Source organism: Balaenoptera borealis (genome assembly GCF_965194805.1).
Source record: "Balaenoptera borealis genome assembly, chromosome: 1".
Taxonomy (NCBI): domain Eukaryota; kingdom Metazoa; phylum Chordata; class Mammalia; order Artiodactyla; family Balaenopteridae; genus Balaenoptera; species Balaenoptera borealis.
This window is the reverse complement of record NC_138860.1, coordinates 6,323,722-6,349,036: the sequence shown is the minus strand read 5'-3', so window position 1 is coordinate 6,349,036 and position 25,315 is coordinate 6,323,722. Positions and strand designations below refer to the sequence as shown.

Sequence of the window (25,315 nt, the reverse complement as noted above, 5' to 3'; positions counted from 1 at the left end):
ACCACATTTTCTAGCTCACAGCTCCCAAAACCCTTGGAATTTCCTCAGTGATAACAGCAATGGGAGCATCTTTTGTCGTAATATTTGGTCTCTAATCCTCAGTTCCTGAAATCACTTCAGAGCCAAAAAAGGTGAAAGGGGTGTCTTGTTCTTCATAACAAGCCCCTTTCCAGGACCACTGGGTTTAAATTAATGAGGTGCCTTTTGGAAAGTACCTAAGGATGGGGCTGTTTGCCAGGGAAAGTGAAGTTCCAACCTGAATAGAGGGTTGGAACTTCAGTCCCACCCCGTGATTTTTGAGGAAGGAGGAAGGGCAGGAGATTGAGTTCAATCACTAATGGCCAATGATTTAATCAATCGTGCCTATGTAATGAAGCCTCCATTAAAAACCCAAAAGGATGGAGTCTGGAGAACTTCTGGGCTGGTGAACAGGTAGAGATTTGGTGATAGTGGTGCCCACATAGAGGGCATGGAAACTCCATGCCCTTTCCCCATACCTTGCCCTGTGCATCTCTTCCATCCAGTTGTTCCCAAGTTATATGCTTTTATAATAAGGTGGCAATCTGGTCAGTAAAATGTTTCTCTGAATTCTGTGAGCTGCTCTAGCAAATAACTTGACCTTGAGTAGGTGGTTGTGGGAACCCCCGATCTACAGCCACTCAGTCAGAAGTACAGGTAACAACCTAGACATGCAATGGCATCTGAAGTCCAAGGAGGGGGTCACTGGAACTTCCCATCTATAGCTGCTCAGTTATGGGGTGATAACCTGGTTTGTGATTGGCTTCTGAAGTGGGGGTGGGACAGTTTTGTAAGACTGAACTTTCAACCTGTCGAATCCGACGCTATTTCTGGGTAGATGGTGTCAGAAGTGAGTTGAATTCCCCTAGAACTGAGCTGGTGTCCTGAGCATTGCTTGCTGGAGGTGTGGAGAAACCCTCTGACATACACATTGAAATCGGGACCAAGAACCCAATTAGGAGATTTACACATCAGGACAAGAAATTATACCTTGAAATAATATAAACAAGGTGAAAGGATAGTTTTTACCCTCTGCTTTATCACAGGGCTGCTGTAGGCACAGTGCCACTTCTTTCTTTTCAAGCCTCTTCCTATCTGCTTCTCTGTATTCTGGGGCCTGAGCTGATCCACTTTGATCCAAGCCATCCGAGATGGGAATGCTCTAAGTCAATCAGCTTGTAAATACCCCTGTCTTAAATTCATCTTTAAGGCAGTGGACACATTACACCATAAGCAAAAAGAGCCAAAATTGGACACTTCTGAATTCACATAGTTGATGAGCATCTCTTATGTGCCAGATCTTAGCCAGTTTCTTAGAGCCTCCTACCACAGAAGTTCCAGAATAAGGGATATATCCCAAGGCCTTGGAGGTGCTTTGCCACCATACTCTATCACCCTAGCCTTCCAGTAATCCAACTTTTATTCTCCCAAGATTTCTTTTATTAAGCTTTTATTTCTTCTGACATTGGGTCCAAGTTTTTGTTCCCCTACAACTGCCCTAAATTTACCTCACCTTTCCTTGGATGCTAAAGTAGTATCAAAAAAGTCATTGAGACATCAGACCTGAAAATTCTTCAACTGAAACCTCTAGAGGTGTGCTCAAGTTTTAGAGTTGATTACCATTGAGATACTGACTCTAAAACAAGATGCATCAATGAGTATCTTGATATTCATATATTCAGAATAAATAATGTCATGAAGTTATAATATATTGGGGAGATATCTCTGTTTTGAAAAAATTCTTTTGATAAATTTTAAAAGCAGAGACAAGGCAGCAGATTTTGGGCTCATTTGGTTTACCCTGAAATTTGCATCACTTTAGAGTTTAAGAGGAGAGTTGGAGGAATCTAAAATATGGTATTGATTTAAGGACCATCTGCTACTAATCTGAATCAGAGAGAAAAATATTGCAATTTTAGTATACAATGGATTTGACCACAGCATTTAGAGATATATATTTAATATTCGTATAAGGATTTTGAAATGTTTAAGTAGTCTTATTTCACAAGAGTATATCAAATATTTTCAAAAGAAATGAAAATGGCAAAGCACAAACTATTCATGTTATGTTACAGAATATATGTTTTAACAGTGGAAGAATCATAAGAACTTATGATGATGTGTAATGGTATGATATAAAATGGATCATTAATATGCTCCTCTGATAATTAATGGTTCTTTACAAAGACAATGAAATTGTCCAGTTTTGGCAGAGATTTTCCAGGCTAGTTGATTAATTTAATGAAAATAACTATAATTATTTCAGTGGCATGCTTCCCACTGGTAGAGAGCAATGACCACTTGCAAAAATAGTTTTTTTTAAATAAAAGGCTCAGAGTACTCCGGTGATGTTTTAAGTTGTATTTGTGAAACACGATCGATCATATACAATGGTTGTTTTCTACCACAGCACAGAATATATCTCTCAATGAATCATGTGCCATAATGTATCTGATTTAAAATATTCTAAGTAAATTAAATTATTTTTGATAAAATATTAACAAATTTTTGTCTTGTTTGTACATTTTAAAATATACTTACGGGTTATCCAATAGCAGTATTACGGGATTAAGTTCTTTCTTTGGTCTATAATATGCCCTGAGAGGAACGATAAAATTATACAATCCATTTCCAGCTGTTTCAGCTGCAACTATAATTAGCTTATTTTTGAATCCATAGGCTTTTGCATCCTCATAGCAGTTATGCTGGCAACTCTAGAGAAGAAAAATTATACAAAGAAAGGCCATTTTTATACTCCACTAATATTGGGTAAAAATATTTAGAAGATCTGGAAATGTGAAATTAATCTAACCTAGTAAATCCTTTGTTTTCTAACAAATATGAAAATAGTTACATTTTTCTATGCCCAGTTCTCCAGCCTGAAGGTGTACATGGACAAGACAAATGAATTGCAGGTATGCAGCTTGATGTGGGGAAGGAAAAGGCAGCAACACAGTGTACGCATGTTCTACTGCAAACTGAAACTTGCTGCCAGATGACATCTGGGTATCAATATTAAGGAATCATCACAAGGTATATGTATATCAAAGCATCATGTTATATACCTCAAATATACACAATTTGTATTTTTCAATCATACCTCAATAAAGCTGGAAAAAAATAAATAATCTGCCTCTGACTTTATTTCCAGAAATAGAGTAGTATTAAAATTAAATAATCTTGGAACATTCCAAGTATGGAATACCAAAAGGATGGATATCGATATCGAAAGGGATTTTTTTTGGTTAAAAAACAAAAACAAAAATTAAAAGAAAAAAACCCTAATTGTCTAAATGTATACCTGAGCTGGCAAGATAACGATGCAAATACTCAAATGTAAAATACTAATGTTAACAATAATAACAACAACAAAATGACAACACATTACCAAAATGTGTTTTCTGAGGATATTTTGCTATTCCCTAGGGAGCTAGAATTTACTGGACTTAGCATTATTAAATCAAGATCCTTTTAAACAAAATTATCTGCCTGGAGAATTGCTTTAGTGTTTTTTTAATCTTTATATGTCTTTATGAGGGTTTCTTTTTATTTGGGTTGAGATTTGTTGATTATCTGTGGATTCATCATCAACTCTGGAATGTTCTCTGCCTTTATTCTTTAATAAAAAATTACAGAACATTGTTGGGAACAAGGTACTTTGAGTCAGCAGAAACAATAAACAACAGAATTAGACTCACAAAGATTCCAGATTTCACCGTTATAAGATTCAGAATAGAAAATGAGCATGTTTACTATGTTTAAAGAAATAAAAGAGAACATTCAAAGCATGAGCAAAGAACAAGAGGGTATTTAAAATATTCACTTAAATGTTTAAAGAATTACATATACTCTATTCCGGAACTAAAAATATAACAATTAAAAACAGAAACTCAAAAGATGATTTAAATTGCCCATTTGATGCATCTGAAGGGATCAACTGCATGATTGAATTGAAATAATTACTCAGAATACAGAAAGAAAAGAGAAAGTAGTACGGAAAAATTAAGATACTTGGAAGATAGTGTGAGAATGTCTAATACACACTTAAACAGAATACCTGAAAAAGAGATGCGAGAATCAGCAAGAAGCACTATTCACATAAATATTGACTGAGGATTTTCTAGAATGAATGAAATATCCAAATCCTCAGGTTCTGGAAACCCAATGAATCCTAATCCAAATAAATAAAGAGAAATCCAGTGTCATACACATTGTCATAGTGCAGAACAGCCAAGACAACAAGAAGATCTTAAAAGCAGCCAGAGAGGAAAGAGAGCTTTAACTACCAGAAACACAAATTAGAACGATGGCTGACTTCTCATCAGCAGTGTGGAGTGTAGAAGGTAGTAAATAAAATCCTAACAGGCTAAAAGAAAAAGAAAACTCAGAGCCTGGAATTGGACACCGAGCAAAACTACTGTTCAAGAAGGAGGACAAAATAAGGACATATCTAGGGAAAGTGAAATTGAAAGAATTTACCACTAATAGGATCTCATTAGTAGAATTTCTAAAAGCTATAATCATGGAAGTAGGAAGATCAATCCAGCAGGAAGGATTAAGGCATAAGAAAGAATGGAGAAATGGGGAATGGTAAAGGAAAAGAACAGGAAGTCTTCACTGGAAGTATGATTGGAGAATTACTACTATAAACAGGATCTGAAGCCACATGAAATTAGGTCACTTACAAAGAGATGGTGGAAGGAGAAGGATGACAGGCTGAGGCTGAGATTATTAAGAACTTCATTTTTACGAGATCAAATGAGGTAAAAGAACTAATTTAGAAGATTTAGAAGTAGCTCAACTAGTAAGAAAAAAAAAAAGAAATAGAACAAGGACAAAACAGGGAATTCAGTATTGATAAACCTTGGCCAAAAACGAGCCTGCTGATACTGATGCAAGACGGACTGGGCAACAAAATACCTGCTCACAGACTTCATGGACACAGTAGGATTGGCTGCATAACCCCATCTGCTAATCGCAAAGTGGGCACTCATTTACAGAGCAGACCACCACCTCCAGCCAGACTAACGCCACCTAAAGAATGGATAACCCCAGATGTTATCGGCCAATCAACGATACTCGGAAACATCGCTTTTTTACTTTGGTAAAGAGACAACTTGTCTTTTGGCTTTAAAAGACTGTTTCTCCTCCAGCAAGCCTCATCTCTGAAAGCTCAGCTTTTCCTGTATCAGGTTCCCTTCTTGGGAATCAGTGGAATCATTTCGACTCTTTGGTTTCCCAACATTATTTTCATCTTTGTGTGTTAAAAAGTAAAATGCCACCAGATGTGAACCCAAGCTTTATGGGACCTAAAGCTTATATTATTTTGGAAATCCTCTTTAAGGAAAAAAACCCACAAAAGTCATACATAAAAAATCAGTCACAGGTTCTCGGAAGGGGCCAATAGAGGAGAAGGGTTCTGAAGCTTAAGATGCATCAAGGTTACCAAAGATGCAGAGCGAGCCAGCGCTAGAAATGCTGTGAAGCAGGAAAGTAAAACAAGGACTGACAAAAAATAAGGCATCGAGAGACGGAACTGTCCATCTTAATGGACCCAGATGAACATTTGGGAGCAGTGGTAAGGATTCACAAAAAAACCTTAGGAAGATAGAGGCAGAAATTTTCTAATGTTCTGCTAATCTTCCTCAAGAGTGACAGCAACAGCCAAGATTCATAATGTTTATCACATGGAAAAAATAATAGTAGTAAAAATATTAACAAAATGTATTAAGTGCCTTTACGTTCCTGGCACTGTGAAAAGCTTTTTCCATGCACGAATTTATATCATCTTCACAAGAACCCTATAAGGTTCATATTAAAATTACAAGCATTTTGGAGATATGGAAACTGAAATTTAATGATAGTGTTATTTGCCCAAATGGCCGAGCCTGTAAGCAGAAAGCTGGGATTTTAACTCCAGCTAACTCCAAAATATAGAATAAAGGAAGAAATTCCTGGTTAGAATTAGTGGCACATTTTAATTTCTGGGAGATGGGCGGTTTGAGAGTCTTCTTTTTATCTGTCCTCTGACTCATCATGAGAACAAATTCTTACCCAGGTCATGTCCAGTGGTCATACTGTGAAAGAGAAAGATTCCTGCTTTCTTGGAATCTTTCTGTTTTGGATGGTTTCTCCTGAATATCAAGGCAGGAACCAAGAACTACTGCAAAATCTTTAGGAAAGGGGACATTAAGCAAGACACTTCCAGTCTAGTAATTCAATAGTGAATTATGACTAGCTAATTTCACCATGTCAATCGATTCCACTTTGAGATTTGAGGCAAAAATGTCTAGTAAAATAAATAGAGCGCATCTGGCCAAAATGATCTGGGGAGACTCTGGTTTGAGGCTCTGGCATCTTTGTTTTTCTCTTTGAAACAAAGACTGACCAACTCGTTGGCTACATTAGTAGAGGGTACAGCACTTGGGTAATCTTTAGTGCAGTTAAGAAAGTAAAATTCACCACTTTATGTATTACATTTACATTTGAAAGATAATATTCTTTTAACATATTTTAGTCAAAAGACTATAAAAAATTATTTAAATACATGTAATTACACAATGCCATCATTTTAGTTTTACAGAAAATAACAGCAGTAAGTGCTTACCTTGTCTAGTCTTAAGCAGCAAAATGGCACTTTTTCATGAAGGAGATGACAAAAAGTGGGTGAACTTCCTATATATGGAGAGTAAGGTGGGTAGCCTTTAGCATATCTGTAAAACAATATGAAATATTGAATTGCCTTGAATTAATGCAGGCAAAGTCAGACAATCAAGTTATAGCCATGTCCCTCTACTTTGATAAAGTTAGATGCAGTAATTCTTTATTTTGATATGGAAATAGTTTAGAACAGGGCCCATGGACCTAATCTGGCTCATCACATGGTTTTGTGAACTAAAGTAGTTTTAATATTTTTAAATGGTTGGAAAAACAAGTCAAAAGAAGAATAATATTTCAGCTCGTGAAATTACATGAAATTTAAATTTCAGTGTCCACAAGTGAGTTTTGTCAGAATACTGTCATGGTCACTCATTTTATGTATTGTCTTCGGGTGCTTTCATGCTTCAGAAACAGAGTTGAGTAGTTGGGGCAAAGACCACATGGTCCATAAAGTTGGAAACATTTACTAGCTGGTTCTTTCCAGAAAAAGTTTGCCAATCCTCAGTTTAAAAGATTTAGACACATTTTAGAAAATAGTAATGTTAATCTTTACAAAATATATTAAAGCAAAATGCATTATTATGATTCACTCTATCAATATTCATCAGTCATGGATGCATAACCAAAAAAGAGTAAATTATTTTAAATTGAGTAAATTATTCCATTAGACCCACACAAAAGCCAGAGTTTTTGCTGGAATCATGCTTAAATATTATCAAAGATACTCAGTTTATTTGCTGACTTTATAAAAATAGTCACCTGCACATTATGGCTGTAAAATTTTCAAAGTGAAACTCTCAAACATTAGCAGCATAAATGAAAATTAAGAAATAAAAGAAAATTTAGTAGAGGCAAAGTTATTTTATCCAGTATGAAAGCTCTTTTATGATAAAGAAAATTCATCTTTCAAACCAAGAAATTTCAAATCTACTTAGAACTATTTTCCAGACATCATTAGCTAGGATGGTAAAATGGAGAACATTTTGCAAGTTTACAAGTTGATAGTCTCCCACTATTACTTCAACATCTTTTTCATTTTTCTAGATATAAAAAAAATTCCACCTCAGTTTTTTCAGTACATGTAAAGAAAGAATTTGTATCACACCACACAACACCATTTCTAGAAATACACTGGTGGTCAAACCTCTTCTTCCTGTCAAATATTTCATAAATCTATTTGAGTATTATTAATTTCTTGGAGAGTGGACTTGTCTTCTGTGGGTATGTGTAAGTTTCTTGTAATAAATATTTAAAAGTGTGAAGGACTAACAGATGGCTTTTTCTAAGTTTCAATTATATTTCAGTTCATTTTAGTTCACTTCAACATTGATTGAACTTCTATTATATGAAAAATATTAGAAGTGTTTGAATGATGTTACCTTTGCCACTATGACTAATACTACACCAAATAGTATTTAATACTCATTGAATGCTTACTCTGCACAAACCATTGTCCTAAGCACATTACTCTGTTATCTCAATTAATCTTCATATGAACACTATTTACAGATAAAGCATCCTGGGTCAGAAGATTTTAATCAAAGTCACTTGCACACAACCAGTATAAGGTAGAACTGCCATGGGACACAAATTCCTTCAGATTCCACTGTCAAGACTGTTGAACACTGTGCTTTCCTCAAGAAATGCCAACATAGGGGCGTCCCTGGTGGTGCAGTGGTTGAGAGTCTGCCTGCTAATGCATGGGACGCGGGTTCGAGCCCTGGTCTGGGAGGATCCCACGTGCCGCGGAGCTGCTGGGCTCGTGAGCCACAACTGCTGAGCCTGCGCGTCTGGAGCCTGTGCTCCACAACAAGAGAGGCCGCGATGGTGAGGGGCCCGCGCACCGCGATGAAGAGTGGCCCCCGCTTGCCACAACTAGAGAAAGCCCTTGCACAGAGATGAAGACCCAACACAGCCAAAAATAAATAAATAATAAAAATAAGTAAATTAAAATAAATAAATAAATAAAATAAAATATAAATAAATGGCTGTTGTTAAAAAAAAAGATATTCTAGGTCACATGTATTAAAAAAAAAAAAAAAGAAATGCCAACATAATATATGAATACAACAAGTAAACAAACTCTACTGTAGGCTAAAATGTGATTAATAGCTTAAACATTGATACTATCTGTTATGGAATCTTAATAAAGAGAACTAGTACTTTCTTTATTCATTCATTCAAAATATTATTGATGTACCCTGAATAAAAATGATTGCTGAATGCTGAAATAAGAGAAGCTTAATGGAAGAAGCTGCATTCCATGTCACTGAATAATTGATTGAACTTCAATATGGAGGTGAAAAAATAAATGAGAGGTAGAAGGTACATTATAATTCAACAAAATCATATAATTATGAATACACAAACTGTATCCTTAAAGAAAAATATGTAAAATATGATATAGGTTATATCATGGAAATGCTGATTTACCTATTTTTTTCTTTAAGGATAAAGGATAATATAGAGAAAAATGAGGCTGTCAATAGCTGTTGAAGCCAGAAATTTGAGGACTTAGGATACTTTATCATCAAGAGAGATACTGGCTAAGAGGAAGGGTGTTTTGGTAGAAGCATGTAGGATTGATTCTAGGATGTCCAGAAGGGAAGGATATTAGTGTTTGATGGCCAGCACAAATCCCAGTAAATCTTACATACTCCACATTTGAGGACATTTCTTCATCTGGTGTAGTTTCATCTTCTGATTGATCACTTAGAAGATCGCATGTTTGAATTGATGACGTATCTGCAACCTCTAAAACAGGAGCAATGCTGGGTCTTCTGACTTCTTTGTTTCCTTCTGAAGGAAGAGACAGGGTAGGGCCACTTGCTGACCTACAGCTTGTGTCTTGCAAGTCTATGGCCACAGTACCTGGAACAATGAGACATGAAAATCCATCAAAGCATTTGCCACCTAACCTATAGGACCTGTCAATCATTTAATGATCAAAGTGAGATGAAATACAGCCAGTATAACCAGGAAATATACTGTATATTGTTTATCCTTTAATCTCAAAGGTTATTGCTTTTTAATATGGGTATTTTTGTCCGCATGGATAAAAAAATTTCTGTATTTGTGCAAAAGTGTATTTGCTGCAACCAGCTCCATAGTAAGAAACATAAGATTTGGGAAATCCTGAAATACTTAGAAATTTAAGTTAAAAAAATACCTTGTTTCCATTTATATTTATTTAAAATTTCTGAAAAAAATTTAGGCCATTTCCATTTTGTGGATTTCTCATTATATCTTTTTCCCCCATTTTGTTATCTTTCTCTTACTGATCTATAACCGCTTTTTTACATTAGAACCATTAATGTTTATATTAATTCAACAAATATTTATTAAGTACTCTGTGGGGCAAGCACTAGTCTAGGCACTTGAGATATGCAAGGAACAAGGCAGACAAGGTTTCTACACATATGGATTTATCTTTAAGATAATCGAGTGGACAAAGAAGTGAAAAAAGTAATTCCTGATAACGCTAAATGCCATGCAGAAAATAAAACAGAATTATGTGATACGGAATAGTGGGGATAGGAAGCTAGAGGAGGGATGAGCTTTTCACTAGGTGATGAGAAGGGCTACTCTGAAATCATGACATTTGATTTCTTTGACCTAAAAGAAAATCATGAGCACAGGAGCCACGGAAATACCTTGGGGCAATAAGAAGAGCAAATCTAAATAGCTTAAGGCTTTTGAATTCTTGGGATACTCAAGGAATAGTAATGGGAAGAAACAAATTCCTTTGAGATTTTTAATTAACATTTAAAAACTAGTCTAAACATCAGTATATGGAAAGTGGATGTCTCTCCCCTTCTGGAAGAAATAATCCAATCTAACGGATAAGTGCCTCCATATTTTACGATCACTCACTTCATGTATGCTCTTATGGATAGCCGGTCATCCTTCTGAAAGCCCTTAGTCCTCATTTCGTCTCATTCTTCGAAGCAACTATTAAAACACTCTCCATTTCCTTCAGACTTCTGTCTGACCTTGCCACCTTCTTCACTATAACAGCCTGAGTTTGTAAAGGGGGGGAAAAAAACCTCATGGGTTTTGGCATCTCAATGTTTCTGAGTGTGAAAGTTGATAGAAACAAGACTGGGGAGAATATCTGGGTATTCCTCAACATTGAAATAAATGTGGGAGGTCGGGTTTTAGAGGCTAGTACCTCTTCATATACTATAGGCAACACTCAGATTAGAGGGAGGGGTAGGCTGGTGTGTCTACGGTCAACAGGGAAGACGCCTGCGAGGGGCCTGTAAGAAGATGTCTAGAGCTGCTGTGCCCGAGGAAAGGACGTGATGACCATGACCGGCAGTCAGCAATTCCAGTATCTGAGCAGAGACAAAGGCGGTCGGCATCAGAAACTGTACACTCGGCCAGTGTTTTAGCACCATAAATAAGGATTAATTTATAATTCAATCTATCTTAGAGGGGAGATGGGGATCTTAGAAAAAATGAGATTGACTTTTCCACTAATCAGGTGACTGGATCTGATCAAACATGAAATTTTATAAGTTTGATTTATCGAAATAAAGCCATATGATATGATTTGCGTCTTAATACTATTCATCCAAATCCATATTTATGACATTTATCCTCTGCAGATGACCACGTCATCTAATTCAGAGAGAAAAGAGAAGTTACCACAGAAGAAATCCTTCAACTCCCTATCTTCAAGCAACTGAACATGGGAGTTTCACCAAACAGTTTTTTTCCCCCTTATTTACGTTTGGAATGAAACAGACATACCTCCATTTATGTAAAACTAAGCCCTACTCTTGCAGTGGAGATAAGTCCCCACCTGCTTCCTAAGTAACCATGTTCTCTGAATTCCAACCCCTCCCAAATATGTCTCCACATCACCTCCAATTACCTCTTTACCATCTTCCTGCCCAACACAGGAAATGTGGTCGCTCCCTGACAATTCTGCCAACACTGATGTCTGGCACCAAGCTGGGCTTGGGGGATATGATCAAGAGAAAGTCAGAATTTAGCAGAGGGAAGACACAATTTTAGAAAGCAGTCACAGTTACAGAAACAAGTTCTTCTTTGAATCCTTCCTTCCCCTAACAAAACCTGGCTCTTCTCCGACATCTTTCCCTGCAGTTCTGAAGGCTGCAACACCTAAAGAGATGCCTGTGTTTTGGAAGTGGGGAGATACCCTCAATGTTCTCAGTGTCTCTTTCAGACCATTTTCCTTTCATCCCCTATAATATCGCAGCTCTGTCCCCACTATCTTTCACTATTTTCTTTGTTCAGTCCTGTGTCTGTCATCCCACGTAGTGTTTTTTTTTTTTTTAATTGAAGTACAGCTGACTAACAACATTATATTAGTTTTATATTAGTTTCAGGTGTACACATAGTGATTCCATGTTTTTTTATAGATTATACTCTACTAATGGCCTTTTCTCCCATCATTCCTTAACCATTCACTTTCACGGTCATACCCTAGATTTTATAATTATTATTGATTACACATAAGCTCTATTTCTGGCATCTCATTCTTTGATACTTATTGTCACCTCTTCTCTTTCCAGCTCCCTCCTTTTTGATTCCCACTGGAACTATAATCTATTAAATTCACTAGCTTTTCAGTCTCCTTCAAGCAACAGATGTCTTTTCACTTCCTTACCTAAATTAAGTTCCATGGTCCATCACTGTACTCATTCTCTTACATATACTCCTGATTAACTTGCCCTTCTCACTTTCTTGCACATCTACCATCGCCACCAAGTCTTTTCTTGGTACTCTTTTTCAGCACAACTTTTTGAGAGTGGACTAGACCTAGTTTCTCTACATTGTCCTCTGCCATTCTGTCATAAAATCCTCTGATCTGGCATTCTCCACTACCACGTCATTGAAAGGGCTGTTATCAAGACAAAGAACGCTGTTTTGCTAAATGCAATGGCCAGTTCTCAGTTCTCATGTTATTTGACCTACTAGCAGCATCAGACATGGCTGGTAACTCCACCCTCTGCATACACTTGATTCATTTGGATTCCAGGACAGGACACCCATCTGGTTTCCCTGCTACCTTGTAGTAGCTCCTTCTTTGTCTCCTTTGTTGGTTTCTTCTCATCATCCTGATATTTATATTGACATGCTGCAGGATTTGGTCCTTTGTCTTTATCCCTTTTCTGCCCACAATCATTTTCTCAATGATCTTGTTCAGTCTCATGGCTTTAAATACAATACGTAAGCTCAGGAATGCAAAATTTACTTTTTCAGGATACACCTCTCTCCTGAACTCTAGACTCCTATCTAATCTCTTGTTTGACATCTTCCTCTCCATGTCTAACAGATATTTGAAATTCACTGTGTCCCAAACTGAACTCTGTATCTCCCCTGGCTCCCACTAAACCTTTACTCCCCCACCCTCATTGATGGCCATTCCCTTTTTCCTGCTGCTTATGTGAAAAACCTTGAGTTCTTTACACTTCTCTTTTTCTTACAGTTCACTTCCCATTCAGCAGCAAATCCTGGTTCCTCTACCTTCACAGTATACACAGAATTTTTTTCTTTTTTAACAATGCCACTTGAAAATACACTGGATCCTTGACCTAAACCATCTATTCTCAACAGCAGCCAAAGTGATTGTATTAAAACGGAGTTCAGCACCGGTGGAATCATGCTGTTCCTCTGCTTAGAACCTTATCATGACTCCCACTTCACTCAGAGTAGAAGCTACAACTCTTACATTGACTTAAAAAGCCCAACATGATCTGACCTCTTTTCACCTTTTCCCTCTCATCTCCTGTACTCTTGCCATCAAATCATCACATTTGAGTCACGAAGGCCTCTTTTATCTTTTTAAATTAATTTTTATTGGTGTATAGTTGCTTTACAATGTTGTGTTAGTTTCTGCTGTACAGCAAAGTGAATCAGCTATACGTATACATATATCTCCTATTTTTTAGACTTCCTTCCCACTTAGGTCACCACAGAGCACTGAATAGAGTTCCCTGTGCTATACAGTAGGTTCTCATTAGTTATATGTTTTATACATAGTATCAATAGTGTATGTATGTCAATCCCAATCTCCCAATTCTTCCCACTCTCCCCCTTCCCCCTTGGTATCCATACGTTTGTTCTCTACATCTGTGTCTCTATTTATGCTTTGCAAATAAGATCATCTGCATCATTTTTCTAGATTCCACATGTATATGATAATATACATTTGTTTTTCTCTTTCTGACTTACTTCACTCTGTACGACACTCTCTAGGACCATCCACATCTCTGCAAATGACCCAATTTTGTTCCATTTTATGGCTGAGTAATATTCCATTGCATATGAGGGCCTCTTTACTGTTCCTGGAGCACATAAGTCAGACTCCTACTCCTACTTTAGGGCCTTTGTACTGGTTATTATACCTGAAGGAATGTTCTTCTTTCAGACAATCACAGGGATAATTCCCTCATTTTCTTCAAGTATTTTCTCAAATGTCACCTTTTCCATGAGGCCTACAATCCACTCAAAATCCAGTTCTCCCAAAATTCATACGCACTTTTACTAGCTCTGTTTTCTTCTCTCTTTTATCTTATTACATATCACCCTCTAACATACTAAATAATTTACTTTTTTTTTTTTAATATGTGTTATTTATTGCAAGTCTTCCCCATGATAGAATGTTAGCTCTGGGAGCTAGGGATCTTTGTCTGCTTGTTCTCTAATCACAAATAAATACTTATAAGAGTTCCTGGCACACACTAGGTACTCAATAAGTAATTCTTGAATATGTGAAAGAAATGAATAGAACTGCTATGGAAGAGAAATAATCATGTTATATCAATGACAACCAGATTTACTTAACAAAGTCCAAGCAGGGCCAGGAAATATGCCTCAGAGGGGGTGATATTGGGACTGAAGTGCAAAGGATTAGAAGTAGTTACATAGGCAAAGTTTGGGGCTGAGGAGTAGATCCCGTCCAAGGAAACAAAGCATTAAGGTCCACTGGTGAAAAACCATTAGGGAAGATTGAAATGAATTAATATGATTGGGGCTTAGGAGAGCAATTGAAGAGATGATGAAAATCCATTAGTGAAGACTGAAAGAAATTTAGTATGATTGGGACTCAGGAAAGCAATTGAAGGGATGGTAAAATGTGGGACTAAAAATATAAGAAAGAATCATTTAAAAAAACCCAAAATACTTGAAGTAAAGTGACTGTGTAATTTATCTTCTAAACTAGGATATTCCTGAGAGTCAAAGTACAGTTTTCTTAATAATGACACCAGGACAATGTATATAAACTGGTACTGTCCTGGGAAAACTGGGATTGCCTCATGTAAAAAAGAGATTTCGATCATCCAATTATAAGCCATGTTATAAAATTTAGACTTTTTTTCCAATGGCTCATAGGAAACAATTAAAAAGATTAATGCAGGGGAATGACTATAACATTACGTAAACATTATTACTCTGGTTGCAAGGTGGAGGAGAGCGTAGGGTAGCAAGGCCGGAGGTGTGGAGAAAAGATTGGGGGGGGTGATGCTGCAGTGGCGGGAAAGGTTGAGGGAGGTTCAGACTGACCACACTGATAGCACTGAGGGTGGACACAGAAGTGAATGACATTAGGGGCTACTTAATGATCAGAGTTAGTAGACTTCAGTGAATTATGAAGTATAAGAGGAGAGGAATCGTAAAAGTCAGACTTTTGGCATTACCAATCAGAGGACGACGATGTCCCATTTGTTTTTAGCAAAAAAAAAAATGGAGGTGGAAATGGTTTTGAATGAGGGGGGAAAGATTAGCTCCATTTGAATATGCCGCGTCGGTTTTTCCCGTAGGCACCCAGATAGAAATAACCCACGGACAGTTGAATATATTGTTGTGAAGAGAGGTTTAAGGTAATGATTTAGGTAAGGGAAGCATCAATTTATGGAGGACAGTTGAATCTCTGAGAGCAGATGTGACTCTTTAGGGAAAATGAATGTACAGGACGCAGAGGAAAAGCACTGGAGCGTTTTAAGAACCGTCACACGCTGCGAAGATGTCCACTGGATTTAGTGACAAAGAGGAGAGTGGTGGCCTTGCCAGAGTAGTCTCAGTGACATAATGATTGCAGATTTCAGACTAAACTGGTAGAGACGTGAGGGAACGATAAGATTTCAGGCCATCAACCGCAGACAGCTCTTTAGAGGAATTTATCTGTGAAGATGATATTGTAACATGAGGTCCAGAAGTGTGTGTGTGTGTGTGTGTGTGTGTGTGTGTGTGTGTGTGTGTGTGTGTGTGTGTGTAGAGATGTGAAGTCAGAGAGAGAGACAGAGGGAGGGAGGAGAGAATGAACCAGGGATTTTGAAAAAAAAAACAAAACAATTTAGGTAATGAGGATGAATAAAAGACTGAAGTCCCCAAGGGGGAAATGGAGAAGGGTCCATGGCATAAGTGAAGGCATTTATACTAAAATATTAGAAGTTAAAAGAAGAAACACATTTTCCTTGTGATAGAAACTAAATGCTTATAGGTGTGTAGGAGGTTTGGTGGCAAACTTTAAAGGAAATTCTTATTTGTCTGAATCTTTTTTTTTTTTTAATTTCTGTGTCACAGAAGCCAAGTTCAATGGTGAGAATTAGATGAAGGATAGGAGAGTTTTGAGAAAAATGGAGAGTATTTGAAATAGCCACTACTGATAACTGAATAGAGAACTGACAAAGAAACATAGAAGTGTCAGGTGCTTATATACTAATCAGATATATGAAATCATCGTTAGAAGTTTTGAATTAGCTTAATTTCTTACCAATTTAACAGATTAGAAATTTTGTTCTGTATACTTAGCTACACCAAGTTTGTAATACACACAAGTATGTTTTAAATTTGGCTTTGGAATTTTAAGAAAAATTAAAGTATATTTATTATTCTTTTTAAAGAAAGAGACTAATGATATTTCCAAATGTATTTATACTTACCCATGCTGGCAATTATGCTATGTACAGGTAATCTAGATGGTCCATGATAAAATGACCTTGATACATTGCTTTTTTTCTGATGGTCGTGGTTTTTAAATGCTGAATTCTCTTCTTTGGTAATATTAATATAGAAACATATATCTGTAGCATTCATAATACATCGAGGACCTGGATTCAGCAAAATGTTTTTATTATCCTCCCTCCTAATACCAATCAAGCAGACACCAAACCTTAATTTAAAAAAGAAAATAAAAGAGTTTAAGGGTTAAATTCAGCAAAGGTCTTAGTTTTTTTTTTTTAAAGTTCACATATATAAGAAAATAATTAAACTATTATAAGGCAGAGAAAAATTAAAACCTCAAATAAGAACATTTTAAAGCTTGAAAAGATTCTAAAAGTTCAAGGCTCTTGTTTTTAAAGGAAAAAAAAACCAAAACTATGTCCTTAGTGTGTTGTGAAATCAATTTAGTTAATTAAGACTATATATGTTTTTTAGTAGAAAAGAATGGAATAAAAGATAATAGAAATATCAGAGTACATGTCATTTAGTAAGGGTAAGAGTTTTATTGTAAATTTTGTGTGTGTATACTGGGTCTTACCATAAAATGTATACCTTAATTTGGTCAAAAAAGATAAAACAGTATTTCTTACTTTGGTCAAAAAATTTGAAAGCCATTGGCTTAGGGGAGAGGAAGAAACTTACTCAAGGTCACAAGAGAAAGAATTTAGGGTCCCTAAATTTATTTTTGTTCTGCTTGAATTTTAGAAAAAAATTTAGAAAAAAAAATTAAATAGCATTGAATAGGTATACAATTTAATTAGGAGAAATAATAACCACTGAATGTAACAGGTGTTACTTAAAATTTCTTATATACTTTTTCAGGTTATGTTCCAAACACAAAACCTCCTGAATATTTTTATCTCAATATGTCTTATAGTGTTACAAATAAATCAAACTTAAAAATATTTTTTAAATATATAAAAAGTATATAAACAGAATCATGTTGGGAATTAAAGTAGAATACTTTAGATATTAGATTACTAGAATATACTAGATTATTACAAATCTTTAAAATGTTATATGAATATTTTATAATACTAATAATATATTATTTTCATGTTAGACATACTTTTTATTTCTTAAGTAAAGAATTTCTCTCAAAAAGAACAAAAATAATAATGTTCTATGTTTGAATTGGAAGGTACTATCATTTATTTTTTAACTTATTTTTCTGGCCAAAGCAAGTTTTAAAAAATGTCTAGTTTTTATAAATGTTATTTTTACTTTGTTTACATTTTTAATCAACACTTTAAAATTTAGATTTATAAAGAAGATTCATTTTCATGTAAATTTTTACAGGATTAAAATATTTTTAAAGATAAATTAAAAGATACTAAAGTCAATATTCCTACTAAGTTATACTATACACCCAAGAATCTTAACTTGTAGAGACCATACAAAAGGCCAGAATTCAAATGTCTCAGTAATTATGTCAAAAATTCAAGAATACTTGCAACTTATGAGCACCAATATGGGTTATATTATGGAAAACTGTGTTTAAAGGTATGACTGATTAATATTTTAATTCCACTCTGGAAACAGAAACATACTTTTTGTGTGCATGGAAAGAAGCATAGGTGAAGCTCTTCCCTTCATATTCAGCAAAAAATGTACTTTCTTCCAAAACGATGTGGTACACTTCATTCCCAGAGCATCTGCCGTACATCTTCTGCCATTGTTCTGGCGATTGCTGGCCTTCTCTGCAACAAAAGCATACACACATACACACAGAGAGAGACAAACAGTGAATGCGGTTCAAAAAACAGTCCTTGTCATACATAATCTGGAGTTTTCCAACTGTAAGAATGGACAATCACAGTTCAGAGAAGTTATCTGTGTGGTGCTCAAAATAATGACATGATTTACAAAGAGTTGCTATAAAAATTTCGAAACTAACGCAACATAGAAGCTTGAGAGATGGCAAATTTTTAAAAAGTAGAAGGTTTTCAAAATCCAGTTAATAAAAGCATTTATTGTGATCATGAACCAGTGAGCTATAGCATCTGATTTTTAGTCTTTGTTTATGTATATCATGTCATGCACGACCTATAATACTTGTCTTATAGTCTCAGTAATACAGCCCACTTCATCCCCTTTACGATACCTGCTTGGCTCCTGTATGTAATTGACTTTGCTTTGTATTTAAAATTATGAATACATACATCTCAACTTATCAGTTTGATTTTATAGAAAACATACTCTTAATTTCTGTACATATCATAGCAATGGATTTCTTCCAATTGTGTACCAGTTAAGAAAAGATACTTCTTTGTGATAAAAGTAAGGATCTCTAAAAGAGATTACCAGAAGTATTTTTTAAAAGAAGATAAGTTTATCACAGAAAGTGCAGTTTCTTTTTTATTCTAGAATATTCTGCTCAGTGAGTTTGGAAATTTATTAAAAACTCAACTTATGACAAAATTTATTGTGAATATACAATAATGATTTTTCCCATTTTGTACAATAAATTCCATTTACTTTTGGTGAATAAAGTTTAGGAACTCTGTAAGTACAACAAATGTACCTTCTAGAAGAAAAGAGATGAATTTATAAAAATCAAAATATTTCATCATAATCTCTGTAGCTTCTGGATGGATTAAAGCAGACAAGTCATTATGTATCATATTTTAAACTCCGAGTTTTGTCTGAAAACATTATAAAACATTTATAAACATTTTCAAAGTGTCAATAAATTTTTAAAAAACCATATATTTTCCAGGTATGTTTCACTTGCACTTCATTCCTTCTTAAGGATGCTTAAGGGTTAAGAGTCTGGGCCTTGCAGTCTGACTGCCTGATCTGAATCCTAACTCTGCAATCTTGGGTGAGTTATTTAACTTCTCTGTGATACTTTACTTCTGTAAAAAACATTATCAGTCTTACTGGGTTGGATAAAATGCAGTAAATCAAGTAAATCATTTAGCAGATGTTGGGAACATAGTAATCTTCAGTAAATGTGAGCATCTATTATTATTTTGCTGTTATATCTTCCTCATTGCTGAATTCAGGAGCCACTTTCAACATTCCTAGTCACAAAATGAACAATATTGCTCTTAAAATCTTCACCCTTTCTTCTGTAATGTTAATATATTTTTGAAACTAGGAAAATAAAACAAAACACATTTGACTATTGACTATATATGGTTACACCTAACTACTACTTCCTAAGAATGATTGTTCTTGGTGGAGAAAACTTTTCCTTTGGCCAACAGAAATAAAATTATTTTTGATACGTAACATATTGCTACTTGGCAAGATAGTACTTGGCAAAGATAGAATCCGTTTAAAGGGCTGAAAATGTAAGAGAAGGTGCCAGTAATTCATCAGGGTTTGTTTGTCATCCAAAAGGCCTCATGGGGTCAAATAATTGTCACATAAGGTCACTAAAAGCTATTCAAGAGAATCACAAATCTAATTCCAGCAGCTGAAATGGAAATACAATATGGTAACTTGGAAGGAAACAGAAAAGGACGGGGTCAGACAAGGACAGTTCTGATGAATTTCCTTAAATCACTTGCTAGTTCTCATGCTATTTTATATTGGCACCTTTTTACCAAACATCTTTAATGAATCTCTAAATTCAGCTAATTGTAAATATACAATTTTTTTTGCATTCACTTCATGTTAATTACTTGAGAAATGTTGGAAATTAGCGACTCCATCTACTACTAATGGGTATGTCCAGGTCTCACTTATTAATTCCTACATGAAATATTTATTGAGCACTTGGGATGCAGCAAGAAAAGTTCTAGATTTCTAGGCGATGGCAGCTGACAAAAAAGGCAGACATACTTTCTTTCTTGAATCCTTTAGTGGAGGAAAACTGACAATACAGCAAATTATGTGTTGGAAGTGATAAGTGGTGGGGAGAAAAATAAAGCGGAGAGGGAAATCGTTTTCAGGGGTGGATTGGAATATAAATAGTATGACTGAGGAAGCCTCACTGACAGAATGACATTTAAGTAAAAATCTTGAAAAGGGTGAGAGAGGTAGTCACAGGGGAGAAGACTTTCTGGCAGAAGCAGCAGCAAGTGCTTCCCTGAGGCAGGGGGATGCCTGGTATGGCTGAGGAGAAGCAAGGAAGCCAGTTTGGCTGAGGTTGAGGAAGGAGGAGAAAATGAGGCCAGAGAAGTAACTGGAAGGGAGACAGGTCATGAAGGGATTTCTAAAATCTTACTCCTTTGATCTTTATAGGGAAAATTCGCAAAATATTCTGACTTATACTTCGCAAAAATCCCTCTGGTCATTGTTCTGAGAATAGACTGAAGCAGCAGCAATGACCAGTGAGTAGTTTATTGCAATGATTTAGCAAGAAGATGATGGCTTGGACCAGGTGAGATTCTGGGTGTGTTCTGCAAGTGGATCTGAAAGTATTTGCTGATGGAAGAGAAAAATAAAAATAAACACCTTAAGTGCCCATGGCCATCAGAAATATGAAAATTAAATGAATAAATAAATATCCATACAGATAAAAGTGAAAATGTAAGTACTAATGCTTATAAAGCACCATGGGGAAATCTCAAATACAAAATGTTAAAAGAATTAAGTAGCTGTAGGTGGCTCATTTAGTTAACTAGGTCCTAGAGAAGAAGACACGTAAATCAGAGATAGTATATGTGGGCTTCACAAACATTTGGAATGTTTATTTTTTCTAAATTTGGAATGCTAGGTTCATGGATGCTCATAATAATATTCTTATACCTTTGAATGTGTGAAATATTTTCTAACAAATAAAAAATAAAATGTATCACCAAAGTGAAAACACAAACCAGGACTAGTAGTAAGGATTTTAAGCTTTTTGTTGTTTTTTTATTTTTATTTTTTTTTTAATTTTTTTTAAACATCTTTATTGAAGTATAATTGCTTCACAATGGTGTGTTAGTTTCTGCTTTATAACAAAGTGAATCAGCTACACATATACACACGTTCCCATATCTCCTCCCTCCCGCATCTCCCTCCCTCCCACCCTCCCCATCCCACCCCGCCAGGCGGTCACAAAGCACCGTGCTGATCTCCCTGTGCTATGCGGCTGCTTCCCACTAGCTATCCATTTTACATTTGGTAGTGTATATATGTCCATGTCACTCTCTCACCCTGTCACATCTCACCCCACCCCCTCCCCATATCCTCAAGTCCATTCTCTAGTAGGTCTGTGTCTTTATTCCCGTCTTGCCACTAAGTTCTTCATGGCCTTTTTTTTTCCCCTTAGATTCCATATATATGTGTTAGCATACTGTATTTGTTTTTCTCTTTCTGACTTACTTCACTCTGTATGACAGACTCTAACTCCATCCACCTCATTACAAATACCTCCATTTCATTTCTTTTTATGGCTGAGTAATATTTCATTGTATATATGTGCCACATCTTCTTTATCCATTCATCCGATGATGGACACTTAGGTTGCTTCCATGTCCTGGCTATTGTAAATAGAGCTGCAATGAACATTTTGGTACATGACTCTTTTGGAATTATGGTTTTCTCAGGGTATATGCCCAGTAGTGGGATTGCTGGGTCGTATGGTAGTTCTATTTGTAGTATTTTAAGGAACCTCCAGAGTGTTCTCCATAGTGGCTGTATCAATTTACATTCCCACCAACAGTGCAAGAGTGTTCCCTTTTCTCCACACCCTCTCCAGCATTTATTGTTTCTAGATTTTTTGATGATGGCCATTCTGACCGGTGTGAGATGATATCTCATTGTAGTTTTGATTTGCATTTCTCTAATGATTAATGATGTTGAGCATTCTTTCATGTGTCTGTTGGCCATCTGTATATCTTCTTTGGAGAAATGTCTATTTAGGTCTTCTGCCCATTTTTGGATTGGGTTGTTTGTTATTTTGTTATTGAGCTGCATGAGCTGCTTGTAAATCTTGGAGATAAATCCTTTGTCAGTTGCTTCATTTGCAAATATTTTCTCCCATTCTGAGGGTTGCTTTTGGTCTTGTTTATGGTTTCCTTTGCTGTGCAAAAGCTTTTAAGTTTCATTAGGTCCCACTTGTTTATTTGTGTTTTTATTTCCATTTCTCTAGGAGCTGGGTCAAAAAGGATCTTGCTGTGATTTATGTCATAGAGTGTTCTGCCTATGTTTTCCTCTAAGAGTTTGATAGTGTCTGGCTTTACACGTAGGTCTTTAATCTATTTTGAGTTTATTTTTGTGTATGGTGTCAGGGAGTGTTCTAATTTCATACTTTTACATGTACCTGTCCAATTTTCCCAGCACCACTTATTGAAGAGGCTGTCTTTTCTCCACTGTATATGCTTGCCTCCTTTATCAAAGATAAGGTGACCATATGTGCATGGGTTTTGTTGTTATATTTTTCACTGCTACCTTTCAAGGCAGCATTACAGGCTACACTATACAAGGCCTCCCTGCTTACCAATATTTTGAGACTAACATTTTATTTAGGCAGAAAGTAATATTTTCCCCTCTTACTGTGATGAATGTATCAACAATTTTTTTCCAAATAGCTACCCAGTTATTCAATTTATTGAATAGTCCATCTTTTCACACACTGGTTTAAAATAACTCCCCTATCAAACACCAAATTCCTGTTGCCTATGGGCCTCAATCTCAACTTTCTAGTCGGGCAAATTGATTTGCCTCTACCCATTCCCTAACACTACCTATGTCGACTATTGTAGCTATAAAATTGTTTCAAAATACATCAGGATAATCCCTCTCATTATTATTCTCCTTCAAAAATTTTCTTGCTATTCTTGTCTCTTCATTTTTCCATACAAACTTAAAATCAGCTGGTTTACTTCGAAAAGAATACCTTTGATATGATTATTGGGATGATTAATAAATTTGGGTGAAACTGACAGCCTTGTGATATTGACAATCTTCATTTGTATGTTTATTACTTGTCTATTCCTGCCACCATCTCCCACTCATCCTGAAGCAGAATGTAAGCACCAGAACTTCTCAGTCCATTGTCTATCCTGATCTCTGTGGGATCTCCAGTAACTAGAACATCTTCTAGAATACAGTGAATGTTCAAAAAATGTTTGTTTAATGACAGCATTTAATTCTTCTGACAATCTGTGAGATGCATGCTAGTATTATGCCCACCACACAGATAAAGAAACTGAGGCTCAATGGTTTCAAGTCTTTGGTCTTGCCAGCATGGACAGACCAAAGAATTCAACCCAGGCAGTCTGGTTACAAACACTGCCCTTTACTCAGAAGCTTCAGTTCTGAGTAACTTCAGTATTTAGTGTGAATGCGTAGCTGTTCTATTACTTGTCTTCAGGATACTAGAATTTGAGAGCCAAATTTTCCTTTTACCCTTATTAATAATACAAGGCATTTTATAGCCTGTAGGTTTGTAATAAAAACAAAATAAAAAACTTCTGATTTGTCTTCAACTTAGCATTCTACTCGAGTTTTCTTTTGTCTTTTCCTACTTTATGTATCCGGGGAGACTTAATTCAAGATTATTTTTGAATGAGAGGAAATTTATCATATAAATAAATAATATATTTCCAAATATTTTATACAAAAGAATTCTTTAATTCTACCACTTAAGTAGCTCTTAAGTAGCACTTACCCATTTCTCTACCATCAACTCTTACACTCTTAAAACTGTGCTGACCCATCTCCTAGCTTCCTTGCTTCCTGTGTTGATTGGTGCTACAGTTGGAGTGAATTTCAAAATCTCAAATCACTTCATGTCACTCTCCTGCTGAAAATAGTTAAAGGGCTTCCTCCTTCCATTTGAAAAAGGTGAACTTTCTTACCATCATTACACAGCCCTCCTGACCTATGCCATGCCTGTCTTCCAAATTTCAAATATCATTCCTGTGTCCTTTCTCTTGAGTTCTCCAGCCTTGAGCAGTCTTTAATTTCCCCTGAAGAAGAAACTCTCTTATCTTGGTCTTCTCACAATGCTGTTCTTTCTTCCTCCTATGCCTTCCTCGTTCCTGGACCCACAGCTCAGGCATTACTTTCTCAGCTGTGCGGTGGTGTACTTCCTTCATGATATTATAACACTAAATTGTATTAACTAATCCTTAATGTCTTGCTTCCCTGTGAAATAGGCCCCATGAGGAAAGGGATCATGTCCTGTTTACCACTCTATCTCTGAGACAAGACATCTGTTCTGACACAGAGTAACTGCTTAATAAATGTTTTGTTAAATGAACAAAGAATAACCTAACAATGTTCTTCATGCTCAGTTACTAAATGTTCTGCTTTTCTAATTATATAATTCCTTTCTCCTTCACCAGAATCATTTTTTAGGTCTCACCAATTACTTTCCCCATGATGAATTTGCTGTTAGAATGGGGGGTGGGGAACCTTCACTGAGTTTCATAATCATAAATGAACTTATGAACTTATGATATGAAATGAACTTAACCTCAGCAGCAGTAAACAACACAAAAGATATTAAGGATAAAAAAGCAAAGAATGGAAAGCTCTGTGAAAAGCCATTTTAAAAAGACTTACTATGTGCTTACACTAATCAAATGAACATTTAGGGAAAATAGTTGGCTTCTGCACTTAATTCCTGTTAACCTCGAAGTAAACTCCAACCTGTAAAGTAGGATAGCCCGTAGTCTATTTCATACCCTTTCGAGGCTGCTCTACCATATTGACTGGAAATTAAATAGCAATCAATTCTTCCTAGACAGGTTTATGTCCACCTTTATTTTCA

The 25,315-nt window shown here is 35.8% G+C and overlaps 1 protein-coding gene across 8 annotated transcripts in view; it reads right to left on the bottom strand.

The window, feature by feature from the left end:
• The window catches only part of KCNT2 (potassium sodium-activated channel subfamily T member 2), a 376,144-nt gene that overhangs the window by 91,551 nt on the left and 259,278 nt on the right, over positions 1–25,315 (bottom strand). For all 8 annotated transcript variants that reach the window (XM_082394255.1, XM_082394261.1, XM_082394256.1 and 5 more), the window contains 5 exons: positions 18,207–18,356; positions 16,596–16,825; positions 9,336–9,549; positions 6,626–6,731; positions 2,560–2,732 (listed from right to left, as the gene is read on the bottom strand). In XM_082394255.1, the coding sequence (XP_082250381.1) occupies positions 2,560–2,732; positions 6,626–6,731; positions 9,336–9,549; positions 16,596–16,825; positions 18,207–18,356 (873 nt within the window). The remainder of the gene's footprint in view (positions 1–2,559; positions 2,733–6,625; positions 6,732–9,335; positions 9,550–16,595; positions 16,826–18,206; positions 18,357–25,315) is intronic.